General features: G+C 48.8%; 1 protein-coding gene across 1 annotated transcript in view; it reads right to left on the bottom strand.

The window, feature by feature from the left end:
* Nucleotides 1-4,795, bottom strand: part of Rfx4 (regulatory factor X4) — a 151,713-nt gene extending 146,918 nt beyond the window's left edge. The window contains exon 1 of the mRNA XM_076919781.1: nucleotides 4,350-4,795. Coding sequence (XP_076775896.1) covers nucleotides 4,350-4,392 — 43 coding nt within the window. The 5' untranslated portion in view covers nucleotides 4,393-4,795. The remainder of the gene's footprint in view (nucleotides 1-4,349) is intronic.
* Between the last annotated feature and the right edge of the window lie 14,998 nt (nucleotides 4,796-19,793).

Raw genomic sequence — 19,793 nt, 5'->3', positions numbered from 1 at the left:
AAGGGCTTGATTGACTTAGCTGAGTTACAAGTGGTTGAGCTTCTGGTGATAACGCACAAGTGCTTTGGACACATGAAGGCTGTCAGACAGGATACCCTCTCCACCAGATGTCTGGTCAGGCACATAATCCGCCACTTTTTTAGATCCCATTTGAGGAGAGGGATGAAAAAATTCCTCCTGGGCGACCCACGGGTCGTGGGGAAGAAAAACCAGAACCTTTCACTCTGGCTAGCCTGTGGCTCTTGGGGAGACAGACGTACTGTCCAGCTGGCGCCTCCCTCAGGACCAGGAAGGATGTTGGAAGAGAACCCGGAGAGGCGGGGTGGGAGCAAGGGTGCACAAGCCGGCTGAGAAAAGGTATAGCTACTGAAGAGAAATTAGAGATCTTGGCTCCTCTGGGAAGCAGGACGGTCCAGCACTCACACAGCGCCGGGGAGGCCCCAAACAAACTCCTCTCCCTCCTTGCTCTCGGCTCTTTGTTGTCTGCTTCTGGCTCCCGCTCATGCCCTCGGGTCCCCCGCCCCCCTGAAGTCACCCCAACTGCACTCATAATATTTTGCTTTGCGCCGGGTCTGTTTTCCACCACCAACTTCCAGCAGTCTCCATGGCGACGCGCTGGGGCCAGGGGGTGGGGTGGGGGCGGCGGCTGTTCAGATCTCAGGCCTGAGCGGAGGAGCAGCCCCGGCTAACTTTTCCGGGTCTCTAGATACCTCACTGGGAAAAGTGCGCTATCCAGGGCCCGCCTTGTGGAATCGCGAGCCCCAGTCTGGTGGAGTTCGGCCTATGTACTGGGGCCGCGTGGCCCAAGACTGCAATCGCGGGTCTCTGGAACCCGGGAACCAAGCGACATTTGCTTGACTCTGCTGCCAAGCTCAGACGCTAGCAGGTGGCAAGGGTAGTACCTCGCACGTCCACCTCTCTGCCTCCGCTCCCCCCACCCCTCCACCCCCACCCCACACACACTCAGGAAAGTCTGTAGAGGGTGAGGCTAGTTCAGCATAGGATAAAGACCTATCTTGCTGCTTCCTGCTTTCAGACTAGCTCTCAGGGATGCGGGAGGAGGCTACTTCTACTTACCCAAAGCTTCGCCTTGGGGAAGAGACAGGAAGTCTGTTCCCTCTGGGTGCTCTCTACCGCGTGGGCAGAAACCTAAGGCCCCAGGACGTCTCACCTTAGGGCTCATGAAACTAGGCTGAACCTAATGCCAGGTCACCCTGCCTGCAGAGCAGCGGCTCTTTTTCCCAGTGGGCCCAGGCATTCAGATCCGATTGGAGATTCTTTGATGCCCCAGCTGTGAGCTCTGGAGATGGGATGGGGGTTGGGGGTGAAAACTGGATAGAGTTAGAAACTTCCAGTTGGAGCGCCACAATGCACCTCTCTTAGGAGCTATCCCGTTTAACAAGAAACGACCCTCTGACGCTTGGTCGATCAAGCTGCCTCAGCCTAGCTTTACACAACTTCCTGGTGGTCAAAAATTCTGTCCACTTTCCCTTGCTCATTCTCAAAACCGATTAAGAGTAGAGGAGACAGAATTATAATCGGATGGACACAAACAGGTAGCCACCGTCAGCGGCCCTCGTAGAGAGAGCCAAACGGACTTGAGCACCCACTTTGGGGCGGGCTGGGTCGTGCGTGTTGTCGCCGACTGTTAAACTCAGTCCCAGAGGACCGGCACGTCGATGGATCCTGAGCGCGCCCGATGCCTTTGCAGCCCGGCGGAGCTTGGCGGAGCCGGCAGAGTCCCATCTTCGAGGGGCTTTGCTTTGTCGTGTTGAGAAATCAGACAGCCGAGGACCCAGGAGGCGCGCGCCGGCTCCTGGGCCTCCCCCGACGGGGCCATTGTCTTGGCCCCACACTTGTAGTGTATTTTGGAAAAACTCAAGGAATATATTACCAGCTCGATGCTCGAAACAAAGGGGTGAGTTTCCGCAGGTCACGCTCAAGTGGGCCCAAAGCAGGCCACTAGAGCACCGGCCCCAGCAAAACCGTTCTTCCATGCCTGAGGCACTTTGCAGGGATTTTTCTTTTAAGAGACAGAGACTGTTGCTTCTACTTGCCGGCCCCTCTGAACACCGATGCTCCAGCAACTGCTGTGAGCCTGTTGTCTGAGCCCGTTAAGAATGAAATCACGGATTTCGCGTTTCTACTCGAACGCAACCTTACGCCAAGGGAATAGAATCGAACTTCCCAGTGGAGCGCTGGGCTCTGCATGCTCGGGGGTGGGGGAATGAACCTTTTACATAACAAGGGAAACCCAGAAGAAAGACTAATTGGATTAATTCTCTGGACGGGAGGCTCCAGGATCGGACCTCCTCACTTCGCTTGTCCAGAGTTTTGCATGTGAAATGTCACCTGGTGAGCCTAGAGTGACTTCTCAATTGGTGCCATTAACCAAAACTTTTGATTTTGAGTTCAGGAGTGTGAGCTAGGGATATATATCTTAAGTATGAGAGAGGAGCCAGGGAGCGCTGGGGTTTCATAACCCATTTGGGGTGTTCGCAGTTGGGATGGAATTGCCCCGTTTTCACACAAAACCCCCGATTGAAAATAGAAAGTGCCCACAACTCTAAGGCTCCCCTCACCAAACATCCAAAGGACTCTAGTTCTGTGTAGGGATCAACTAATATCCCAGCTAGGACATGCCAGCTTTGGTGTATGAGGAAGGCCCCCCGAGATCCTGTACGGACCCCTTGAAAATACTCAACCACTAATTCTGTACAAATGGGCTTAATCTGGTTAAATCCATTCACTTTTAGAGCCGTGGTTCTTAGGAGGTTTTCCTTGAGTTAAAAGAATATTGAAGCAAAGGTTCTCCATCCTCAGAATCACGATTGATTGCTAGCATGTGGAGAAGACAGACCCCAACGGGGCCTGAGCCGGGTGCCTCTCTCCAGAGAAAACCGCTTCTAGCCTCCGCGGGTGCTCGCCGCTAGCTATGCAGGACTTCGGAGGCTCAGGCTTTAGCTTAGGTTCACAGCTACCCAGGAAAGCGTGCGGGCTTGACTGTGCGGGAGCCAGAAAGAAAATTGCCCTGGAATGCTGCAAATACCCCTGGGCCGGCGGTTTCCGCCACCAGATCTGCAATGTAGGCCAAGAGAGGCCTGGAACCTTCCTCCCAGAACCGAAGAACGACGTCTGGGAAGATATCTATCTAGATAGCTTAATCTTTTTCCGACCTTCCTAGGGGTGGGTGGAGTGGAGTAGAGCTGTCCGTGGTGTTATTTGCAAGTAAGTTAATGTGTATCAGGGCACAGCTGAGGCCGGCCGGCACTTGTTGCTCGGCCGCAATGCCTTCACATTCTCTCGGGTCTCAGTCAAGCTGCAGCCCATGCCCAAGCTGTCCTACCACCGCCCAAAACTCCAGCAGGGATTGGAGTGGCCTGGTGGAGAGACTGGGCCTAACGGAGGGAGTAAAGTTTTTTGAGAACCTCTACATGGAAAGGACATAGGAAAAGTAACAGAGTTTGAAGTGCGGCGGGTCCCCAAACATGCTAGGCGTAGAAGTTGACCGACTGGAGAAGATGCTGGGTGTTTTCGTTGTAAGAGATTCCGTGTCTTCCCGTCTGTGTTGTGAATCGTGGCGACCCTATAGTACCTGATGTCCACCACACAGCCCTCAAACTGCAGGCCGGCTCACAAAACTCAGTGCCAGGCCTCTTCTGATGTTCTGCATTCTGCTCTCCCCCCACTTCCCCCCCCCCCCCCCCCCCGCTCGTCTTGCAAGGTTACAGCCTCGGTGTGGAGCGGCTAGTGAGTTGCGACTTCGCGGCCCGGAGGCTACAGTCCTGGGAGTCCATCTCTCTACGCCCAAAGCTACGAATGCCCCAGGACCACCGGGTTCGCCGCCGCCACTCCCTCCCTGCAGCGCGATTCCAGGAGCAAGAGCCTCCAGTGCGCGGTGAGACCCGGTACGCGGTCGCCCTCCCCCGCCTTTGGACGTTCCGGGCCCTCACCCCAGCTCCTAAGCTACCACTACCCTGCCCAAAGCCAGGGCCGCCGCGGGGCCCGGGCGGGGGCGGCTGGCTCCCAAAGCTCCTACAAGTAGCATAAACACCTCGAGCTCGCCGCGAGCCAGCGAGCATCTTTATGCAACTTTATGTCCAAGTGAAAGCGCGCTCCTCAGCGTGCGCGCACGCGCACACACGCATTTACACTCACACTTTCATGCATTCACTTACACACTTAGCGCTGGACCGAAAACTTCTGCACGCTCTCCTCCTCTCCTGGAATCCCACTGTCAAGTTGCCCCGCCTGAACTTTTTGCAACTCTTTCTGAAGTGCACCCCCCGCCCCGTCCCTTCTCCTTCCTCTCCCCCCAATGTCTCCCCCCAAGTCCCACCAGGACTAACCTGTGGAATCCATGTCGGGTTCCTCCAGTAACCCACAATGCATGCTCTTCCCATGGACAGCACAGACGCCCCCCAAAAGTCCTGATATTTGGGGATCCCCCTGTGCTAGAGATGCCCAGGGAGGAAGGGAGGGAAGGAGCAAGGAAGGAAGGGTTAGCGAGAGAGGGGGAGACGGTGGGTGAGAGGGCAAAAGGATAAAAGGGGAAAAGAAAGAACCAGAGGAAAGAAAAGAAGCGAAGAAGCGAGGGAAGGAAGCAAGCTAGAGCAGAGGGAGAGAGCGAGCGAGCGAGTGAGCGAGCGAAGGGACACTCAGTAATCCAGTCGGGCAAAGCCAAACCCGTCAAAATGTTTGCGGATGTTTCATGGGAAAAAACATCATTTTATAGGAGCCCCGATGGGAGCAATGTCATTGATAGGCCAGCGGGCCTGATGAATGGCCGCTCGTCAGATGGGGCCGTGGCGAGGCGCACTGTGAAGCCCATTGTGGGCCTGTTTTGAATAAGAAAAGCCGCCTCCGAAAAGGGGGGCTCAGAGCGACGCAATCCCAGCCCTCCGACTTCCCCCTTCTATTATAGCATTAGCAACGTTTTTCTTATTTAAAGTTCCAGAGGCCTTCTCCAGCCTTAGCCCGGCACTCATTATAGACGAAATCAAAATTGGCTTAGATCTGGCCCCCTCTCCAGTCCTCCCGCGCCCGGGCCCCGCGCGGTGCAGCCATGAAGAGGGGTGCAGAGGTACCCGGGTCCTAGGAGTCTCCTGTGCGGCCACGAGTGGGCCCGACTCCTTTTTTCTCTCCCCTTGAGAAACGTCCCGTTTTCTTGAGTTAGATTTTGAGTCGGGGCCCGGGAGCAATGCAGAGGGGCTATGTCCTGAGTTCCTTCCACGCAGATCCGCGGACGTGCGTGGGAGTAGAGATTAATGAAGGGGAATCTGAAGCCTTAGGTTCCTATCGCCAGTCCCGAGGGACAAGAAGGACGCTTGGCAGCGGGGGTGTGAGGGGCTGGCTTGCCACCTCCAGAACTTTTGTACCCCTTGTCTCTCGCCCTATGGGTCTCTCCAGGTCTGTGAGCCTCGCTCTCTCGCTCTCCGTTTCTCCCTTGGCTGCTTGAGTCTCTTTGTCTCTCCCTGGTTCTGTGTCCCCCCTGGGTCTTTGGGACCCTCACCCCCCCCACCCTCGTGCCTCTTCCCATAACCCTGTATGTCAGTCTGTCTGCGTCCGGGCCCCTCCCTCTTTCCATGTCCCCCGCCTTCCCCTCCGCCACCCTCTCGGTCCCCCACAGCCAGCAGCGGAGTTGGTGAGAAGCCCCGGCGTCCTAGCTGGGGACGCGGCTTTCCCAGGGACCCCTCCCCGGCGCAGTTGAAAGTGCGAGAGGGGGAGGGGGCCGGGGCTTGTGGATCGCAAGTGGAAAGTGGGGGTGGAGGGGAGCTCCCGTGGCCCCGGGAAAGTGGCCGCTCGCGGGCCGGCCGCGCTGTCATTAGAATATGAATGGGCTCGGCGGGCGGAAGAGAAAGGCGGATTACCCCGCTGCTTTGACCATGGACAGAGGCAGCGCCAGCGGCGCAGGGGCGGATCGCCTGGGTCCCTCCCGCCGAGCCGGGTGCGCTTCTTGCCTGCGACCCCGGGCCTGCCCACCCCGGGCCTCCGGGCAGCCCCCAAGCCTCGCCGAGTGGGACAATGGTGGGAGGGGGCAAGGGATCAGCACGTGCCGAGTTAAGGTCACGAGACGCGGGGAAAGGGCAGCGCCGAGTGCCGGGCAGAAGGCTGAACTGGGTTCTAATCCCAGCTCTGCAAATTCCTTCGTCTTTGTGGGCCTCAGCTTCCTCATCTGTGAAATGGGGCTAACGACGTTTCTTCCCATTGCTATCCCCAGGCCCTGCGGGACCCCTGTGTGTAATTGCTCCTTCTTGCTCAGACTGCTGCTGAATTCCAACCCAGGTTGTGTCTAGGGAACAAGCTCACACGCTGCTGTCTTATATCCAGAAGCCCTCCGCCACCAGCACCCAAGTAAACCTTTCCACTCTGGTGGTGGATGAAAAGCTTTAGCGGCCAAAAGGGATGAATACTCTCTTCTCAAACCCCCGTGAGTCCCAAGTGAGAGACCAACGACTGAGTCTTTTTTCTAGAAGCCTCAGGGGCCGTGGACTAAACGCCAGGGTGCATGGTCAAAGCGGAGCTCCGCGGGGTGTATTAAGTGACAGTGAGGATCCTGTCTCCCGAGAGGAGAGTGGCTACCACCCAGAGTGTTGGGGGTTCCCTGGGGAGCTTTTGACCACCGAACCTGTGGGGCAGCTGTGATCGCGCACCAGGGTGTTAGAATGGGCTGCCCTCCCTCACAAAGCAAGGACGACAGAGAAGGACCAGAAGATAGAGGAGCTGTGAGCTCCCGCCCCAGCTGGTGCTGGAAAACACACCAGGGCCCCCCTCATCTCTGCCTTGCACATCCTGAGAGAAGAGGGGTTCTCTGAACTTATGTTGGAGGAGGGGAGGAGCCGGCACGATGCTGATTGGGTTGTGTAGTGCGCCCGCTATATGGATGGGTTGGATGGAGTAAACAAACAGTAAAGACTGTTAGTGTCACTCAGGAGGTGACACTGGAGCTTCAAAATGGTGCTATCTTTCACTGCAAGTCAGATTTTAAAAACTTCTAAAGAATGCTGGGGGGCGGGGGGCTGACCTGGGTACATACATAGTAAACACGGAGCTATGGCAGCTTCCATAGCTTCCTGAAAGTTTGCCATCCTTTAATAAAATGGCTTAGTTGAATACTAATAGGTACCACAGTCCTCAGTGAATACTGCCTCATTTAACCCCACTACACAAGGAGCACACGTTGCTGTTCCCTCTTTAGAGGGGGCAATTGGCAATGAGTATGCCCAGCCTGGGTAGTCATGGCTACGATAACTTCCATCCCTGGATCCTCTGGATCATAGCACAGAAATGGTGGGGGAAGGTACAGAAGCTGAGAGACTGGGGAGGAAATGTATGATAACCCTGGAGAAAATGAGGGCCACACCAGAGGTAACCAGGCCTGGGACAGGGGCACAGAGGGTATGTAACTTGCCTACGATTGCACAGCAAGAAACAGTAAAGGCACCCCTTAAATCCAGGTAACTTGTCTCAAGAAAGAGTAAGTCAATATAAAAGAAGATGCTGCAAGACTCGTCCTCTGCGATAACCTCTCCATTATGAAGTGCCCACCACACTGAGCTCGTGGCAATCAGTACCTTCTCTGCATACATTCCAGCTGAGACCAGTCCTTTATCCAGAGCCCCAACCCAGAGATGGATGGCACGTGCCGTCCCCAGAACTGCCTGAAGTCAGTCTTTTCCAGATATCCTGGCTACCTCACCCACATGAACTTCTTCCCACACTGCCTGTGAAGCTAACCTCATCCTTTGCTGTCCCTCGCTGGGGTTCTGGAGTGCCATCTTTAGACTGCAGGTGACTCATGGTCTTTAGGTTTGTAGCATACAGTCCCATGAGAGCTGCCGAAGCTCCAAGTGTCTCGTCATCTATCAGATGGGAAGAAGAGAAAGAAAAGACGCTGGAAAGGGTAATCTTGCATCATCAGTGTTTGGCTTACTTATCTTTCCAGAACACTGCAAGTCTTGGTTATTTTCATCTGAAAGACATCCTAAAAGACTGGTGCTTAATTTAGCCAATCACATGGTCCCTTTGAGCAAACTGGGAAGAGGGTCTTGTAGGCATGACTTGGGTATTTTCTTGAGTGTTAATTGATGTAGGAAGGCAGAGCCTACTGTGGGCGGCACCACCCTTAGGCAGGCACTCTTGTATAAGAAAGCTAGCCAAGCAAAGTGTGATGATTTGTAAATGCTTGGCCCCAGGGAGTGGCACTATTAGAAGGTGCAGCCCTGTTAGAATAGGTGTGGCCTTGTTGGAGTAGGTGTGTCACTGTGGGCATGGGCTTTAAGATCTTCATCCTAGCTGCCTGGAAGCCAGTATTCAGCTAGCAGCCTTCAGATGAAGATGTAGAACTCTCAGCTCTGCCTGCACCATGCCTACCTGGATGCTGCCATGCTCCCATCTTGATAATAATGGACTGAACCTCTGAACCTGTAAGCCAGCCCCAATGAAATGTTGTCCTTATAAGAGTTGCCTTGGTCATGGTGTCTGTTCACAGCAATGACACACTAAGACACAAGGTAAGCAGTGTCTTCCTTGGTGGGTGTTCCGAGTTCCTGCCTTGTGTGTAACCCCAGCAGTTGGGAGATGAAGCAGAAGGATCAGGGGCTGATCACGCTTGGCAACACAGCTTGACCTACAACACATTTCTGTTTGAAACAAAACAAACAAAAATCTAAAAGCACACAGCAAGCTGGAGACCAAGCAGTCAAAACAAGAGCCTAACAACCAAACATCCACTGTCCAAACCTACCTGACCATCTGACAATTGGTTAAGCTTGGTTGCTCTGCATGAAGGTCCAAAGCATATACCTAGTCGCTCTGGCTTCAGTCTTTAAAATCCAGGGGGTCCCCTGTCAGTCTCCAAAGCCAGACAACTCCAAGAGCTCTCTACCTGCGTGTCCATGAGCCCCCCTCAGCCTATGTGAGCCCTGCCCCTTGACCTATGGCATCATTTCACTTTCTCCTCTGTCAGCCTCAGGTTCTGAGTTTGCAGTTGTGTCTAAAGGATCACATTCAGGTGTACAGCTTCGACAGAAAAAGTGTGTGGGAGGTGGCGTGTGCTTTCTGTCACTGCATATTGGGGCTCACAGATTCTCCCGTTACTAAAGAGATTGCAGGGTTCGGTTCGGGTATTACCAGCTGGATCAGTTGCTCCTGGCTGCTGTTTCCTTCGTGGTTTTAGTATTAGCTGGCGCTCATCACCTCTTTATTTCTAAGATGAATATTAGGCATTTATTTTTTCTCGGAGAATCATCTTAACCCTTTTCAAAACCAAGTAGTTAAGACAACTGTTTATACAAACCACCACCAAGTTTATTGTTTTCTAACAGGCTGTAAAATGCCCACATCAAAATCCCAGCTGCTCATCTCCACTAGAGTTCTGTAGAAATAGTTTCTGTGCACTGTTTCCTTACTTTGAGATAGTCATATAAGAAGCATGTAAGAAGTCACAGGAAAATCCTAGGTCTCAGACGTTTCCTGCCACCTTGTTTGAAACAGTCTTCCACAGCAAGGTCTTCTGTGTGAGCCAGGCTCGCTGTCTTAGAAGCCTCTGAGGGTCCTGTCTCCACCCCAAATTTCGCTACAAGAGCATTGGGATTCCAGATTCTGTACATGGAGGTTCCGGAGGATCTGAACTCAGTTCCTTCAACTTGTGTGGTAAGTGCTTCACCCACGGAGACACTGTCTGGCAACCCCCTCCTTGTAATATTTTTGTTGTTCACAGCCGAAACCCAATATTTATTGTGAAGATTCAAGTTAGCTGGGATGGAAGCCAATTCTGGCTAGTGCTTGTTGAAGTATTACTCTATTCACAAACTGCTGGGGGGAGGGGGAGGGGGGGAGGAAGGAGCCTTCCCACCCTATTCCAGTTCAGCCTTCTAGTGGATCAGTGTCTGTGACTTTTTATAAATGTCTCTTCTCTGTGGCTTCTTTTCCCCCTTGAGTGAGACACAGAGACGGAGCAAGTGCTGGAACAGGAGTGACATTACCTCCACAGGGCTCTGGGGTGAGCCTCTGGGGAAGTCCCCATCCTGGAGTGTGGGCTTTTGTTATGGAAACAGCTCTGGACATATTTTATAACTATGAGTCTTCTCTGTTAGAGCCATAAAGGGGTCGTTCTTAGATCTTAGCCGTGAGAACCTGGTGGGGTTACAGGCAGGGCAGTGCTGAGACTGGGGTCCCTGAGAGCTTCTCCCTCCTGCAGTGGTTCACACTGTTTGTGATGAACCCCAGCAATTCATGAAAACCACCATTCATGTCTTCCTGTCAGTTCATGGGGCTCCTGCCCCATCTATCCTGGGCAAAGCTCTTGGCTCCCGGCCTCTCTGGTGCCTCCTCCTCCTGCATCTTTTGGAGGGCACTTGGCCCCACAAGGTCATCCTCCAAGGGGTCCAAACATTCATTGCTGCTCTGTTTGTCAGCTTTCTCTGATCGTAAGTATGGGAATGAATGATCGGTCCTGGGCTCAAGAGTTGCTCCGGGCAGTGGTGGCTCACGCCTTAAATCCCAGCATTTGGGAGGCAGAGGCAGGTGGATTTCTGAGTTCCAGGACAGCCTGGTCTACAGAGTGAGTTCCAGGACAGCCAGGGCGTCACAGAGAAACCCTGTCTTGAAAAACAAACAAACAAACAAAAATAACCCACACAAAAACAAAAAACAACAAGAAAAAAAGAGTTGAAATTCCAAGCCGATTCTCTTATTCTATGCAGCTTTTCTTTTCATTTTTAACAGAAAGCATGCTTTCATGTTACATGCTAATAAAACCAAATACGGAAATCCGTGTCTACTATTAAATATTTAATATTTTAATTCCTGTCCCAAATATCCTATATTCTCCTTCCTTATAGGAGCCATTTCTTAAAACACACACAGATACACACACACACACTTGCACGCATGGGTACACGCACAAACAGTGCACCACACTACTTTGTCTTCCTGTTATTGCTGTTAGATAACCACTCACATGGTCACAGTGGAACAGGTTTGAGATCCACATTAAGAGCCGGTGTCTTAGGGACCTCAGTTGGGTGGGGGAGGGGAGGCTGTCGGTTAAATGACCATGGGTCTGGAGAGAAGGCTCCCTGTGTAAAGACACTTGTTCCCAAGACTGGTTGACTTGGGCTCCATCGAATGGAGCCTGTAGGTGGAAGAAGAGAACCGACCCCTGAAAGCTGCCCACCGACCTCTACACGTGTACTGTGTGTTTCTGGTCATAAACATGCTGTGCTTGCTTTTCCCGGGACCACAGTGTCACTGGAACCTTGCTCTGGGCAGCCCCAGGCAGTGATGGTTCACCCTTCCAGGGCGTGGCACCCCTGCAGCCCCTCTTTTCTGGTGACAGCCCCCAGCTGCATGGAATTTTTAGGCCCTCTCACCTAGCACAAGCCAGCTTCCAGGTCATGGCTCGTCCCAAGCCTAGCTGGTCTGTGTCCTTCCCTGGGAGTTGCACTTTCTGTCCCTGTCCTGGCCACCAGTTCCCTGAGGTGCTCTATTAGTTTTTTGAGCCTAGCCTTGTTTGTTTGATTTCTCTGTCTGTGTGTTGGTCCATTATTGCTGCCTGTATGGGAAACAGAGGAAGCTTGAGGCATGAACTGTCATTTTTTAATACACCAGAGAAAAATACATACTAGTATCTAAAATTACTAGGACCCTGCTGGACTATTTTCCATAAAAAAAATTACGTGTTATGCATTTAAAGGTATTTATTTTATATATTAGCCTATTAGGAAGCCTCTTTATTTCTAAGATGAATATTAGGTATTTTTTTTTTCTTGGAGAATCATCTAAATCCTTTAAGAAACCAAATAGTTTCAGCAACTCTTGGTTCTAGAGCTCCTCCGTGCTCTAACACAGTAACTCTTGGTTCTAGAGCTCCTCCGTGCTCTAACACAGTAACTCTTGGTTCTAGAGCTCCTCCGTGCTCTAACACAGTAACTCTTGGTTCTAGAGCTCCTCCATGCTCTAACACAGTAACTCTTGGTTCTAGAGCTCCTCCATGCTCTAACACAGTAACTCTTGGTTCTAGAGCTCCTCCATGCTCTAACACAGTAACTCTTGGTTCTAGAGCTCCTCCGTGCTCTAACACAGTAACTCTTGGTTCTAGAGCTCCTCCGTGCTCTAACACAGTAACTCTTGGTTCTAGAGCTCCTCCGTGCTGTAACACAGTAACTCTTGGTTCTAGAGCTCCTCCGTGCTCTAACACAGTAACTCTTGGTTCTAGAGCTCCTCCATGCTCTAGTACAGTAAAATTGGCCTTTTCCTTCTGCTCTCCTTGTCTACTGTTTTCTTCTTGCTCTAATTCCATGAGCAAGATTATGAATTAATTTATCTCCATTCTATACTATTGATAAATATTAATGTTTTAAGTTTTATTTTTTCCATGCTACTTTGTCATCTCTTAAGTCTTAAATGTGAACACTTTCTTTATCGTCATTGTCTAAATTTGTTTTGCATTTCTTCCAGTTGAACAACAATGGTGGGCATTGTCTTGACTTCTGTCATTGACTTAGTGGCCTTCTTGTCTTGGTTTGTGCTGTGACTTAGACAATTAAGCATGCATACCTTGCATTTGCCTGAAGTATTTTAATTAAACTATATTTACATAGAAAGATGATGTCTCCTACAGCTAATTCAATTTCTTAACTACACACACACACACACACACCTCCGACACACACTTACTTAGGAATTTGGATGCTATTGCATTTGGTATATGAATAAATGTAAAATCAGTTCTTAATGTAGTGCGTAATTTTAAAAAGCACACTTACTCCTTGGCTTGTCTTCTTGCCCAGTGCCATGGCCGTTCTTAGTTCTAAGATCATGCCGCTGCCAGCTCCACTTCCAACGTCGCCTGCTCCTCCAACTGGATTTGCCAAGCCAACAACCGCCCTTCCCAAAAAAACCAAAAAAAAAAAAAAAAAAAAAAAAAACAGTGGGAGCTGCTGTTCACGATTCCAGCTAACCGCCCTGGCTGCCTGCTCTCTTGCCCACCTGAGTCACCATGGATGGAAAACACAAGACAGCTTTAATATTTTAAAACCAGCCAGATATTACAATTGTTGGGCTAAGAATATACTGTTCTGAACTCATTAGAATTCTGCCAGTGGCAGAGACCGCCTCTGGTTCTAGTAGCCCTCAGACCTTACATGGCTAGCATCCTCTCCAAAACCTGCCCTAAAAGCCCTTTATCTCTTTTCTTTCTCCTCCTCCTGGGACCTGGAAATCCGGCCTCTTTATCTTCACCCAGCAATTGGCTTCTGCTGTCTTTATTGACATAATCAAGAAACAATTAGGAAACCAGATTTTAGTATTAGCTTCTCCCCCTACATCTGAGGTTCATTTTATATAATAAATTACCTTTGTTTACCCCGTATAATGCTTTTGACTTTTTTTTCTTTGTTTTCTGTTTATATTCCCCAGAATGTTGACCTACATCTCCACCACAGATTCTCCAGGCTGCCATGTTGGGGTTCTCAGGACTGCTAAGGACTGAACCTAATCTATGATTCAGCTTGAATATCTTCTTTTTAAAAACTTTATCCAGTTGTCTTTACAAAGAGCAACAGACACACTCGATGTCTGTTTTGTCATACATTGTGTCATAGACTTTATTAGTCACTTTTCTTTTTGTTGTGACAAAATGCATGCAAGCCACTTAACGGTGTGGCTGGAGCAGTGACTCAGTGGTTAGGAGCATTGGCAGCTCATCCAGAAGACACAGGTTCATTTCCCAGCACGCACATGGTGATTCATAGCCATCTATAACTCGAGTAACAGGAGATCCCACATCCTCTTTGGGCCTCTGAGGGTGCCAGGAATGCATGTGCACAGACATATATGCAAATAAAACACTCATACACATAAGATAATAAGAAAGTAAACTCTTCTTAAGAAGCAACTGAAGGGAGGGTTTATTTTGGTTGATGGTTTGAGGGCTCAGTTCCTCATGGCGGGGAAGGCCTGACGGCAGGACCCTGAGGCAGCTGGTCACACTGCAGCAGGAAGCAGAGGCATGCACGCTGCTGCTCAGGTCTCTTCCTCCTTTTTATTACGTCTGGAGCCCCAGCTCAGGGGACAATGTGCACTCAGTGTGGTCTATCCTTGCAGCATATAGCTCTTGCTATCCTGTTTTAAGCTCTGGGAACAGGCCTCCCTACCAGCCCCCACCCAGATTCCCTTGAATCCATAAATGAGAAATACAGACACACATGTCATTCACTTTCAACCTGCCTTATTGGGTCAATTGCTGGGCACTGTTAATCTCCGGTGGCTAGTGTGCCCTTCCCAGAACTCTTAGCATCACCTCTCACCTGCTCTGGCTTCAGTTGTTCAGCCACCTTCAGTCTCAGCTCAATGCCCCACCCCCTGTCTGGAGAAGTGTCCTGAGGCCTCTCTGCCCGAGATCTCACATGACTGTTGGCTTTTCTCCCTTCAAAGAGAGGCAAAACCTCTCTCCTCTCTCTTCTAGATCTGCTAGCTTGCCTGCGGGGACCTTGAAGTCCTGACTATTCTTTCCAGCTCATTGGTCACTAGCATCTTTAGTGAGGAATCAAGAACCAATTGGGGCATAGGACCTTAGCATCAGAACCACCCCTATATCTCCTTAGTTGAACTTTTCTGGAAACATCTTTACAGAGAGGCTCAGAAGTTCCTCTCCCAGGGTGATCCTAAATCTTGTCAAATAGGCAATCAGATTGTCCATTATATAATCCATATTTTATTCTTCTAAAAATCCTCCAATCTTGAGGTTGTGGTTTCCAGATTCCATTATGTGCATATCTTTTCTGGTGACTTGGAAGAATTTTAGCTTTTCCTTTAGTGATTTAGTGCATTAAAGCTCCTTTTTAAAAAAGTACTTTAGTTTTATGTAATTAATTCTTTTTTCTTAAAAAGGAAATGATTTGGTACCTCTTGCAAAGCAACAGCTGAGGAGACTCAGTGAGTGCTGTTCGTCTTCTTCCCTGTAGTGATGTCTGGAGTGTGGACTTTAGTTTTCACCCTTTTCTTTCCTCCCTTTCCTTTCTAGACTCTTTCTATCTTGTCTTTTCCTTTCCCCTCCCCTCCCCTCCCCTCCCCTCCCCTCCCCTCCCCTCCCCTCCCCTCCCCTCCCCTCCCCTCCCCTTCCCTCTCCCCTTCATAATTCTGTTGTTAGATAAAACAAACAAACAAAATAAGCCACCCAAACAAAAAAATCTCTTTTCTGGCTGGGTGTGGTAGTGCACTTAGGAGGCAGAGGCAGGCAGATCTCTGTGAGTTTGTGTCCAGCCTGGTCTATATAAGGGAGTTTAGGACAACCAAGGCAACACAGAGAAACCCTGTCTCAACAAACAAAACAAAACAAAAACACCCAGCTAACCAACCAAACAAACAAACAAACTCTTTTCCGAATTCAAAGTTTTCCAATTAATACCTTTTTTTTTGTTATTTTGAATTTCATATTTAGGTCTAAGATCCATTCTGATTTAATTTTTGTGAAAGATGTGAACATCTGGGTTCATTCCTAGTTTATTTTTAATTATTATTTTTACATTTTTATGTATTCCAGCATCAGTTTTGGATAAAATATTCCTTCTCCATTGACATGCTTTTTCTACTTTGTGTAAGTCTGTTTGTACTTTCACCGTGCGATGCTACTACTCTGTACGCCGAATTGTTTGCCAATGCCACACTGTCTTGACTGTTACTTCATATTAAGTGTGAATTCTCACCTTTGTTCTTTTTAGGGGTTGTTTTACTTGGTTTAGCCTTTGGCTTTTCCTTGCCAACTTTATAATCCTTTTGTCAGTTCTCACAACCTACCTTGCTAAGGTTTTGATTTGGACTGCATCTGTATAAGATGTTGGCTGGAAAACTCGACATCTTAACACTGTGGAGTTTTCCAATCCATGGGCATTGGATAGCTCTCCATCACTCAGCCTTTCCTTGGGCTCATCTGTGCACATTACCGTTTCTTCATGCAGCTCCTGTGGGTGCTGTGGGGGTTGACAGCACAGCACTTGCCCATCCTGACCATGTGACCTTGAGAACTGCTGCTGTTGAATGGACCGTTCTAGCCATGTGGTCAAGGCTACTGTTCTGGTCAACCATATTGCTCCTGACTTCCAATCTACCAGCTGTTGACAGAGAACACCAGGGCGGGGCTGTCTGCTTTCCTTCTATTGCCTTTCCCTTCATAGATTTTGGTGTTTTACTTCAGTTGCAGATGCATTAAGGGCTGGGGTTGTTTGTTTGTTTTGTTTTTTGTGTTGTTTTGGAGTCTTGTCTCTTTTAACATTATATAGTGCTTCCTAGTAATTCATTATGGTCTTCTCAGTCCAAACTAAACTAATAGCTTTCTTTTGGCATAGTGTTAAAGCTTCAGGAAGCTTCTTTCACTGACATGTGGGGGAGGGGGTAGCTCTAATGATCTAATCATCTGTAAACTGTCATACTGACAACAACCGAATTTGAACAAGCACATTCAAACCATAGCTTGTGATGACTTGTTACATATGTATGTGTGTATGTATATACATGTATCTATCATCTATCATCTATTTATATCCATCCATCTATCTATCTATCCATCTATCTACCTACGTATCATTGATTTATATCTAATCTATCATCTACAATGTATCATCTATATCTGTCTTCTATTACCTATTAATTACCTATTTACCTATCATCTGTCTATCTCTCTATCAATCATATCTATCATCTCTCTCTATCATCCATTTATTATATCATATCTATCTATCCATCCATCATATCATATTTATCTATCTATCCATCATATCTATCTATCTATCTATCTATCTATCTATCTATCATCTATCTTTGTCTATCTATCATCTCTAGACATCAGAAAGGCATAGAAACAATTACCTACTCAACAGTAGTGAAGCAGTCCTACTTTTAGATTTTATGTTGAAATAAAAAGAAAACTGACTGGAAGAGAAATGGGCTGAGCCCAGGCCTGAGACAGGAAATGAGTCATAAGGGACTGAAGAATCATGGCATATCATAAGGCAAGGATATTCAAGTTCTACTGAGCTTGCATAGACTTAGGAGGCCCTGTGAACAGCTTCTGGACATCAATGGGTCAATGTGAGCATCAGAAGGAGAATAACCACAATAAATTTTAACCATAGGATATCTGTAACCCATAAGTTCATAACAACAAACTCCAACTCTGCTGGTTCCCACTGAAGGATGCGAGGAAAATAATCCATATTTTGACAACCTGTATGGGGGAGTATCAAATAATTGACCTTTATTATGTGAAACTTACCTCTGAATATCCACAGTTGATGAGGAAACATATCTATTAAAAAAAGCATGTCCTAGCTACTCCATGAAGGAGGGGTGATAGGGCCTGTTACATTTTGCAATGTCAGATGATCTGGGCATTATACATGCAGGATAGCTGACATCACAGACAGAGAGATGAACTGCAAATCATGAAACAGTTGGAAGAAAATAGAGAGAGAATGCTTCAGGGCACTGGTCTGTGTTTTTCCTGAGGCACCGACAACAAAAGCCAAAATTAACAAGTGGTATTATACCTAATTTAAAACGCTTTTTCAGAGCAACAGAAACGGTCATCGGGAAGAAGATGCGGGAAGAAGAAATGGGAGACATGTTCAAAAGCTCTCATTTAATTAGGATTAATCGCTGGGCAGTGGTGGCGCACGCCTTTAATCCCAGCACTTGGGAGGCAGAGGCAGGCGGATTTCTGAGTTCGAGGCCAGCCTGGTCTACAGAGTGAGTTCCAGGACAGCCAGGGCTACACAGAGAAACCCTGTCTCGAAAAATAAATAAAGAAAGAAAGAAGAAAGCTAAACACCACCCCAACAAAAACAAAACACAAGATAAGAAAAAAACAAAACAAAAACTCAAAGAAAATGATATGATTGAAAAACTGGCTCAGTAATAGGAGCAGGCATTTCTCAAATGGCAACCATGTATACGAAACTGGTCTACACTGCTAATCCTTGGGGGGAAATGCAAATCAAAAGCAGGGGATACGTCATACCACCCCAGTTAGAATAGCTATTATCAAAAAGATAAAAGGAAATATTGGCAACGATGTGGAAAATGGGAATTCTCCTACATTGTTGATGAGAATATAAATTAGCACAGCCATTGTGGAAAACAGAATGGAGGCATCTCGAAACTAGAACCAGAATTGTCGTCTAACCTGGCAATCCTACCATTGGGCATATACCCAACGCAGACGAAGTCAGTATGGTGGAGGGACATTGTATTCACATATGCACCGCAATGCTGTTTAGAGTAACGTAGGACCAACATAGCCATTGATGGGTGAACAAATATGGAAAATCTGGTATAAATACGCAATGGAACTTATTCATTCGGGAGAGGGGGAGGGGAAGGGAAGAGGAAGAGGGAGACAGAGAGAGGAAGGGAGGAAGAGAGAGAGGGAGAGAAGGAGAGAGAGTCATTCTCATGTTCTCAATCACTAGGAACCACCTATCTGTCCACAGCCCCATGTCTCATCAGATGAACTGCCGACTCGGCACCCAGCTCCAACAATGGCCCCTGACCACTCTCTCTTTGTCTTGTAGGTTCACCATCGGCTTCTCTGTACAAGTTAGAACTTGGGCACTCCCTTGCTTTCTGTCTCTTTACCCCCATAAGAATCCACTCCCTTACTTGCTCCGCAGAACCCCACTTTAGGTCATCTTTCCACTGGCTGATGTCCATTCCAACTGAAATCAGTGGGGGCAGTGACCTCCTCTGGGACCCTGGTCCTGACTGCTCAAGAGCGTCCATCCTCTCTGGGATGCCACTGGATGCTCGCTAGAAGAAGGCAGTCTCACAGCCTGTTTTTAGAGCCAGGATTTAGAGTGGAAAGCCACGGAGTCAGTCATCCCGGAGACGATGTAAGCTGATAGCACTGGACGAGTCAGTTACTTCTTTGGCTAAGCATCCAATGGAACAGTGCCTTAAAGTGTGGATTTACAGGATGACAGACAGATAGATGGATGGACAGACAGATAGGTGGGTGACACACACACAGAGACACTTCAAAATCTACAAGAACCTCTTTATTTTAGTGACTCACTCTGGAGCAGAGGGGAGAGGAGACTTTACCTTGAAGACCTGCTGTGAGCTGCTTTGTTTCCACTTAATCCTCCCTATACCGCTGAGTCTGGTAGCTGAGCTTGTCAACCTTATGCACCTGAACCCCAGGCCTCCTCCCTAAGCTTCTGTGTCCTTGCCCCTGCCAGTGCCAGTGTGTCCAGTGCCCTGAGAGGAAGTGGATCATCTGGCTCATTCCTGCGCTCCCAGGACCTAGTAGACAGCCTGGTATTTAGAAAGCAGAGTTCTGTCTGGTGGAGCACATACATGGTTTAATTTCTCCTTGCCAGAGTTAGGGAACTCCACAATGAGACAGCCAATGGACAGCATATACCAGACAAACAAACTGGTCTCTCTCGGCTTGTCATGGTCTGACTAGATAACTACAGAAGAGAGGGCTGGGAGGTTTGAGGGCTCCAGAGCAGCTGATTAGTAGAACCTACGACATATTTGAAGCCCCTCTTGTGGCTTGCCTAAGCCCATCCATGGGTTCTGGCTGGATTCCAGCTGCTGGTCAGCCTCTCCTTGGCTCCTTAATCCAGGTTTAACGAGATGAGTGCCATTAGAAGAGGAGGACGGTTATCCTTTAAGTGAGCAAAGTGACTCTTCCCAGAAGGACTGATTTTAATAACCCAGTGCAAGACCCCCTTTAAGGTACAGGATGACTCTGGCACATCGGTTAAGTGTTACACAAAACAGACGTG

Source organism: Arvicanthis niloticus, chromosome 22 (assembly GCF_011762505.2).
Source record: "Arvicanthis niloticus isolate mArvNil1 chromosome 22, mArvNil1.pat.X, whole genome shotgun sequence".
NCBI lineage: Eukaryota > Metazoa > Chordata > Mammalia > Rodentia > Muridae > Arvicanthis > Arvicanthis niloticus.
Note: the sequence above shows the minus strand (reverse complement) of the source record. Positions and strands in the feature narration are given on the sequence as shown.